This window comes from Gekko japonicus, unplaced genomic scaffold (genome assembly GCF_001447785.1).
Source record: "Gekko japonicus isolate JY-2015 unplaced genomic scaffold, Gekko_japonicus_V1.1 scaffold2575, whole genome shotgun sequence".
Taxonomy (NCBI): Eukaryota; Metazoa; Chordata; class Lepidosauria; order Squamata; family Gekkonidae; genus Gekko; species Gekko japonicus.
The window spans coordinates 66,980-75,755 of record NW_015173754.1 but is presented as its reverse complement, the minus strand read 5'-3'; the positions used below and the strand labels follow the sequence as shown (position 1 = coordinate 75,755).

General features: G+C 51.1%; 1 protein-coding gene and 1 non-coding gene across 2 annotated transcripts in view; one reads left to right on the top strand and one right to left on the bottom strand.

The window, feature by feature from the left end:
* The window catches only part of HES7 (hes family bHLH transcription factor 7), a 17,580-nt gene extending 16,841 nt beyond the window's left edge, over positions 1-739 (bottom strand). The window contains exon 1 of the mRNA XM_015423495.1: positions 704-739. Coding sequence (XP_015278981.1) covers positions 704-739 — 36 coding nt within the window. The remainder of the gene's footprint in view (positions 1-703) is intronic.
* A 5,055-nt stretch (positions 740-5,794) lies between these two features.
* TRNAS-CGA lies at positions 5,795-5,876 on the top strand. The gene has a single exon. It is a non-coding gene; the product is annotated as a tRNA-Ser (tRNA).
* The last annotated feature ends 2,900 nt before the right edge of the window (positions 5,877-8,776 follow it).

Genomic DNA, 8,776 nt, shown 5'->3' with positions numbered 1-8,776 from the left:
CGGGAGAGGCTCCGGTTCGATTCCCGGCGGATGTACAAAGATAAAAAAGAAACACGCATAAATCACGTTTTAAAAAATTAAGGGGGGCGATGGGTGGTTATTGGTGTTTGTTCTCTTCTTTCCTGTGAACACCTTGAGTGTGTTTCTCATGCAACAGCGTCTTTTAAACATTTCTGGAATTGGCCATATTTTTTTAAATACTTGGATTTCTTTGTCTGAATTAAAGGTGTGCAAGCCGCCTGGAGTCCCGGTGAGAGAGGCGGACTATAATTAACAAGAAAGAAAGAAAGAAAGAAAGAAAGAAAGAAAGAAAGAAAGAAAGAAAGAAAGAAAGAAAGAAGGAAAGAAGGAAAGAAGGAAAGAAGGAAAGAAGGAAGGAAAGAAAGAAGGAAAGAAAGAAGGAAAAGGAAAGAAAGAAGGAAAGAAGGAAAGAAGGAAAGAAGGAAAGAAAGAGGGGAGGGAGGGAGGAAGGAAGGAAGGAGGGTAGCCATGTTTGTCTGTAGCAGCAGAAAAGAGCAAGAGTCCAGGAGCACCTTAAAAATTAACAAAATTTGTGGCAGGGGAGGAGCTTTTCTGAGTCGCTGTTCACTTCTTCAGATACACCAAGAACCAGAGTCCATCTGTCCTATATACTGGAAGCTGGAGCGACATAAACTATAAGGACAGATATAAGATATAAGGACAGATGGACTCGCATTCTAACTGTATCCGAAGAGAGATTCAGGTGTGTGTGGGACATGCTGGTATGAAGCAACATGAAGTGCAGAAGTGTGCATGCACACGAAAGAGTTTATAGACCCCCCAGGATTAAACTTTGTTGGTCTTCAAGGTGCCACGGGACTCGAACTTTGTTCTGTACCTGAAGAAGTGAGCAGTGACTCCCGAAAGCTCCTCCCGCCACAGATTTTGTTAGACTTTAAGGTGCTACCGGATCTTTCCCTTTTCTACTGATTGATTAATTGATTGATTGATTGATTGATTAAACGGGGGTGGGAATTGGGCTTCGCAGGCCAGGCCCTGCGCATTCGGCACCTTCCGCCGCCGCCGCCTCCCTTGGACTCCTGTGCTCCCATCTCGTGGGAAAAAACCCCAGCTTCAAAGGCAGCATTGGCCCCAAGTCACACCTTTCAGGAGGTTTCGCAGCTCATAATGCCCAAATGCACCAAACTGTTGGCGCGGCGGAGCGAAGGCCGGGGACGTTTGGGGGCCTGCAGTGCGCGGAAGGTCGGCTAGGGGTCGCTGTGAGCCTCTTCTAACCGGACTCGGTGGTGCAGGCGGGGAAATGGGCGCAATCCCCCATAGGTGGAGGAGACTTTGGCTAACCAGAGGTCGTCTCTCACCGCCTATTTGATCACCTCACAGTCCAGCTGAGCACTTTCCAGGGCTCTGGTCAGCTACTCGTTTTCTTAGAGGCTCATCTAGGGGCTGGCTGGCTTTGTTCTGGGAAATACCTGGAGATTTGGAGTCAGTGCCTGTGGAGGGGGGGGGATTTGGGAAGGGGTTTCATCTAGAATCTAAAGTATACCATTTATTTATTTTACCATAGAGTTTGCACCAGAAATGTTTTAAAAAACAGAACTGCAGCAAGGCAGAAGCATTAACAGGACGTATTAACCTATGCAAAAATTACATAGCAGGATCCTGCTTACAGCAAACTATACGCAGTAGTACACACCACAGCCTCTAATCCAAGTCCAAGTGACTTTGTGAACTATTATGCACAATGCAACTCTATCACCTGTGCAGAAAGTACTGTTGTCTTTTCCGTTTCTTCCCTAAAAGCTCCCAGCACAGAGTTTCTTTCTTCCCTGTATAATTTTAACTGAATTTACCTACACTGTTGCAGTGTGAATGGTGGTTTAATGTGTATTTGCATACATTTGCATGCTAATGTGATCCAGGCAAGGGACATCCACTCCAGTCACTGAGAAATTTAGACCTCTTGGCTTGGATTCTTGAAGGATGACAATCGTAGCGACTCATGTTCAATGCTCCCTCTAAGCTGTGGAGTCCTGTGAGCAAAAATTCTACTGTGTGAGCTCCTGGCATTAAAGTTGTGAGCGAGCAATTTGGCTGCTGCATAAAAAAGAGTAGCCATAATCTCTTCTCTTCTAGTTTTGTCTTTGTAAAGTAAGGATGTAGCCGATTATGCTCTGTTGTTATTTTCATCCCTGTTACCCTTCCCATGCTAGAATTTAGTTAAAAACTTTATATTTTAAAAACACATGGACTCTCAGTCTGAATTATTTTACTCTGGCTCTGCTGGACTATCTTATCTCTGCTAAATACCTTTTTTTTTCAATATCTCACTATCACCCAACAGCCACTGTGTGAGACTGAATGCTGGACTAGAGGGACTGTCGCTCTGATCCAGCAGGTCTCTTCTTACGTTCGTAACATTAGGGGAAGGCCTCGGCCTCTCTGCCCTGTTGTTGGCCCTACAGAGGAACTGGTTGGCCACTGTGTGAGACAGGAGGCTGGACTAGAGGGACTGTTGCTCGGATCCAGCAGGTCTCTTCTTACGTTCGTAACATTAGGGGAAGGGCTCGGCCTCTATGCCCCGTTGTCGGTGGTCCAGAGGAACTGGCTGGCCGCTGTGTGAGACGGGATGCTGGGCTGGATGGACCCTCACTGGCCTCATCCAGCAGGGCTCCTTTTATGCTCTTATGTTCAACCAGGGCAAAATCTGAGCAGGGATTCACCAGGGAGAGGAGCCCCCAAAATTAACCTGCTATATAAGGGAAACCTTTATCACCTATACCTTTAGGTAAGGACGGTTGGAGCCTTTGGAGAGTGCGCCCTTTGTCTGCCTCCACTGTCCAGGTGCCCTTTAAAAGAGGAACCTCAGTCGAGCATGTCTTGCTTTTTTTTTGCATTGGGTGCAAAAAGAAAAAGAAAGAAAACACCCTCTAAGGCCATCCTAGAGTGCAAATCTTCCACTGCCTGGAAGGGGGAAAGAGCAACGTAGGTTTTCAGGGGTGTCCAAAGAAGGCAGAGAGGGATAAGCGGAGCAGCTATGCGTGGCTAATGAGAACGAGGAGGATGTGGGGAGGGACAATCCCCCAGGACAAAGGCCCCACGGATGGCCTCCCCCAGCCCCAATATTGCCAGGACCTGAACAAAGAGCCGCTCCCTTCTGGCCTCCTGCCCGAGCCCTTGAAGCTCCTAGGCACTGGCAGCGAAGCTTGCCCTGTGCTTACGGAGCGGTGGGAGGGGGTTTAATTAAAGGGACGGGGCAACCCCATGGAGCCCCCCCTCCAGGGGTCTTAGTGGGGGGTGGAGGCCAAGTACTAATCTTCATGGCCTCGTGACTCACCCCCCTTGGCCGATCTCCTCATGTGAGGCCTTTGGTCGGTGAATGGAAGCGAGGCTGGGGGAACCACACACACCCCGTAATGCCCCCCCCCCAATTTCAAAGCAAACTATAGGGAAGAAACACCACCAGTCAGACTTTATGGAAGACATATGTCGGGTGCAGCCACATCTACGTTTGCACGGCATCCATGCCTGGGTTTCCCAAGTGAATGCGGGAGTCACTTGTGCCTTTGGCCAAAGGTATGCAGGAGAGATCCAGAGCCTTTCTCTGATGCCACTACTTAAGGACATCAGAAGACCCCTGCTGGATCAGGCCAAAGGTCCATCTAGTTTAGCATCCTGTCTCATACAATGGCCAACTGGTTCCTCTGGAGGGCCAGCAACAGGGCACAGAGGCCGAGGCCTTCATAAGAGCATCAGAAGAGCCCTGCTGGATGAGACCAGAGGTCCATCTAACCCAGCATCCTGTCTCGCACAGTGACCAACCAGTTCCTCAGGAGGGCCAACAACAGGGCAGAGAGGCCAAGAACTTTATAAGAACATCAGAAGAGCTCTGGGGTCCATCTAGTCCAGCATCTCATTTCCCACAGTGGCCAACCAGTTCCTCTGGAGGCCCAACAACAGGGGGTAGAGGCCGAGGACTTCCCCTGACGTTGCCTCCTGGCTCTGGGATTCAGAGCTTTAGTGCCTCTGAACGTGGAGGTTCCCCTCAGTCACCACATGGCTAGTAGCCATTGATAGACTTATCCTCCATGAAGTTATCTAATCCCCTTTGAAAGCTGCTTATTCCTGTGGCCATCACTACATCCTCTGGCAGTGAATTCCACATTTTAATCACTCTCTGTCAGTGTTCCCTCTAAGCTGAGTTAGTGTGAGCTAGCTTACAGTTTTTTAGCCTCCGGTTCACAGATTTTTTTTGTCTTGGCTCAGGAAGGATGGCTCCAGAGCAGGCTAATTAATGCCAGGAGCTCACCAAGTAGAATTTTTGCTCACAAGGCTCCACAGCTCAGAGGGAGTCTGTGTGTAAAGTCGTATTTTCTTTTGTTTGTCCTCAACCTACAGTCCGTGTGTTGATTTTAGACTGGTGTGCCTAATTCCATCTCAAGGACATGTGCCTGCTCTTTATGTACCACTTTTCTTTATATATTGTTCTATAAGCAATTTTCGAGTCCAGGGACACCTTTAAGACCAACAGAGTTTTATTCAAGGTATACGCTTTCGTGTGCACGCAGACTTTCTTCAAATACAAGCTTATACCCAGGATTAAACGTTGTTGGTCTCGAAGGTTCCCTGGACTCAAACTTTGTTCTGGTGCTTCAGCCCAACAGGGCTACCCCACCTGTATCCATAAGCAGTTCTGTATATCATAGTTATAGCCCAGGGGTGTCAAACATGCAGCCCGGGGGCCGGATACGGCCCCGGAGGGCTTCCATCAACCCCGCAGTGGAACTGGCCATCTCCTGCTTTCAGTTCTGCTGCTGCTGCTGCTGCATCATAGCTTTGCTTCGCCAGACTCTCTTAATCACTCGGCCATTGCATGTTTTCACTTGGGTCCCAGACTCAGAACTCTGAGCATGAGATTTCTGTGGTGAATGTAGGCTGGCAGCTTACAGAGCTAATGCTGTAAGCATGTTTTTATTTTAAGTTAAAAAAAAATCTTTGTCTTTGTGTCCTTTATAAAAGTTCATATCTCCGCTTACCTGGCATTACATTTTATGACACAAGTGGCCCGCCCCAACAAGGTCTCATTTATGTCAGATCCAGCCCTCATAACAAATGAGTTAGATACCCCTGGCTTAGAGTATCAGACAACGACTGAGTGGGCCTGGTTGTAAATGGTTGTAATGAGCACCCGACAAGATATTTCGAGCCAGTTTGGTGTCGTGGTTAAGTGTGCGGACTCTAATCTGGGAGAACCGGGTTTGATTCCCCACTCCTCCACTTGCAGCTGCTGGGTGACCTTGGGCAAGCCATAGTTCTGTCAGAGCTGTTCTCTCAAGGACAGTTCTGGAAAGAGCTCTCTGAGCCCCGCCTACTTCACAGGGTGTCTGTGTATTCTTGGTGCTTGGGGGGGGGGGGGGGGCAACAGTGGGAGGGCTTCTAATGTCCTGGCTCCACTGCTGGACCTCCTGAGGGCCCCTGGTATTTTTGGCCACTGTTGGACAAGAGTGTTGGACTGTACGGGCCATTGGCCTGATCCAACATTGGCTTCTCTTATGTTCTTACATTCTTATGTTCTTAAAAATGATCAAAGGGTCCTTGCTGCGCATAGAAATTTAGGGGCTAAGGAGAAGCAATCCAGCTTAGATTTCTTCCTGACAGGCTAGTTTTCTGTGCTGGGGGATTTTGATTTGAGAGGTGTGGCAGTCCTTAGTGTCCCCCACCATCACCTGCAAGTCTGCAACGGTACAGCCTGAACGGAAGAAGACCGCCCCCAATGAAGCACAAAAGAGATGCGCTTAACGTTCCCTAGCAGGTAGCTGTGATGGCCGAGTGGTTAAGGCGTTGGACTCGAAATCCAATAGGGTTTCCCTGCGCAGGTTCGAATCCTGCTCACAGCGCGCAGCCGAAGTTTTCTTGTGCGTTTTAAATCTTCCCGCGCATCTCTCGCAGCTTCGGCGCAAAAGGCAAAGCTGCTCGCTGGGTGACAGGAGCGGATGCAGCCGCGCAAAAGGAGCTGCGAGTCAGGGGAATTCTCGGGATGCAACAGATGCCGCCGGGGTGCCGTTTCCTTTTGCTACGGAGCTTCGGGCCCCTTTCCTCCCTCGCAACACCTTCCCTGTCGCTTGCAGAGGCGGCGGCCACGTGCCTGGCCCGGAGTGACTTCGAAGGGGATTGATGGAAGTTCGAGTCCAGCGGCACCCTGAAGACCAACCTGGTTTAATTCTGGGGTGCGCCTGCACACGGAAGCTTCTTCTACCCAGGATAAAACGTTGTTGGTCTCCAAGGTGCCCGCTGGGACTCGAACTTTCTGCTGCTACTTCAGACCAACACGGCGCCCCCCCCCCCCCCGAATCTATCTTTGAACGGGACTGATTCCTCCCGTAGAAATTATGGACGAAGGAGGCTCATCTCCAATGTTCCCTCTAAGCTGTGGAGTCTTGTGAGCAAGAATTCTTCTTTGTGAGCTCCTGGCATTAAAGTGGTGAGCGAACAATTTGACTACTGCATAAATTAGTTTGCTCTGGAGCCCTCCTTCCTGAGCTAGGACAAAAATGTCTGAGCCGGAGGCTAAAGAACCCTGAGCTAGCTCACACTAACTCAGCTTAGAGGGAACACTGCTCTTTCCCCCACCCCGCAACTAAAATGCTTTCAGGGAGGGGGGGGTGGGAGACTGCTTTTTGGGACCTCTTGCGTCCCTCTGGGGATAGGTGCGTGCATGCTCTTATTTAGGGTTTCCATCTTTTGAAAAGCAAAAAAAAGAGTCCAGGTATGAGCTCTGGTGCGCGCGTACACTTCCTCAGACACAGTGAAATGGAAGCGACCAGTCCATGCATATAGATAGATGGCGAGCAGCAAATTAGCATACAGCATATTAAAGGTTCCGTGCGCCTTGGTGTTTAGTCACGCCGGCCACGTGACCACGGAAACGTCTTCGGACAGCGCTGGCTCTTCGGCTTGGAAACGGAGATGAGCCCCGCAACCCTAGAGTCGGATTCGACTGGCTTTCGAGCAAGGGAGACCTTGACCTTGACCTTTATATTAAAGGTGTTTGACTTAAATCTGTTCAAGATCTTCAGTATGCTGCAGGCGGATTTGCTGCTCACCCTGGCCTCTGCCTACACGCATGGACGGGTCGCTTTCACTTCACTGTGTCTGAGGAAGTGGGCGTGCACACGGAAGCGCCTACCTGGAATAAAGCGTTGTCGGTCTTCAAGGTGCCCCGCTGGACTCGAATGTTGTCCTGCGGCCGCTCCAGACCAACACGGCGGATCTCCAGCCAACCCGGGCGACCCCCCCCCCCCCCCTGAATCTATTGACGCTGAAGGTGGCCCCCACTGGGAGACTAGAGAGCAAAAACAAGATCAGCCGCCCCCAACCCCAAAAGAGGCAATTTTCCATTCGTTTATTTAAAGGAGCCCAAAAGAGGGCGGTCACCAAAAAAGGAGGAGGTCATCTGGTAAACCTGCCTTTTATTAGTTATAGTCAGTTTGGTGTCGTGGTTAAGTGCGCGGACTCTAATCCGGACGGAGAACCGGGTTTGATGCCCCACGCCTCCGCTTGCAGCTGCTGGTGTGACCTTGGGTCAGTCCCAAGTTCTCTCAGAGCTGTTCTCTCAGAGCTCTCTCGGCCCCGCCTACCTCACAGGGTGTCTGTTGTGGGGAGGGGAACTGAAAGGAGTTTGTGAGCCGCTCTGAGACTCCCAGCGAAGGGTGGGGTATAATTCCAATCTCGTCCTCCTCCTCCTCCTATAACAAGGTGCGGCTCTCTCATCGTATTATGCGCAGGGAGTCGCACATTATTGCTAAACAGCGGCCAGAAACAGGCCCCGGCACCTTTTCCCTCCGCCCCCCTCCCCAAACCCGAGACGGTCCCACGTAACGTGAGAACCTGTTGCGGGGCGCTCTCCGCATGCTCCGCCTCCCCTGTGGCTCGGAATTCCCAGAGCGTGGATTGAGCCCCCCCCCCTCGTAAACCTCGTGTGGGACCTTTGAAATTGCCAAGTTTGGCTTGGTGGGGTGGGGGAGGGCCAGGGGAGGAGACGGAGCCGCAAATCGCGCCCCCCCCCTCGTGCCAATCCAGCTGTTCCAGGCGGGGCCGGCCTCCTCTGTTCCCTTGGGAAAATGCATCCTTCCCCAACTTCTCCGCCCCCCCCCACCCCCAATGGCAGAATTGCAAAAGAGGCCTTTGATCCAGCCTTGCGGCCTGTTTACAAATCCTCCCCCCCCCCAAGCCCCTCTCCGCCTTCTGCTGCCCACGCGACTGGGGTACCTGCCCGGGGCTGGGTGTGTGTGTGTGTGGGATGGGGGGGGGGGTCTGGAGAATTTCAAAGCAATCCCTGCCCCCCCCCAAAGGCAGGCTGGCCAAACACTTTTGGGTTTCAAAGCAAAACCCAATATTTAAAGGGTTTAGGTGCCCACCCTTCAGCCCTCTTTGACAGGCAGACATTGGACAGGTGGAGCTTCCTATGCTGGAAAAAGCGTTCCCCATTGAATTTCCATCTGCTCTGGGAAGTGGGAAAGCCCATGGCGGAAAAGAGACACTCTGATGCATCAAGAGGGAATTGGATAAAGATATGGAGCAGGGGTCCCTCAGTGGCTATTAGCCACAAAGTCTAGATAGGAGCTCTCCGTCTGGGGCAAGTGATGCTCTGTATTCTGAATGCTTGGGGGTGGGGGGCAACAGTGGGAGGGCTCCTGGAGTTCTGACCCCACTGCTGGACCTCCTGTTGGCACCTGGTATTTTTGGCCACTGTGTGACAGAGTGTTGGACTGGATGGGCCTTTGGCCTGGTCCAACAT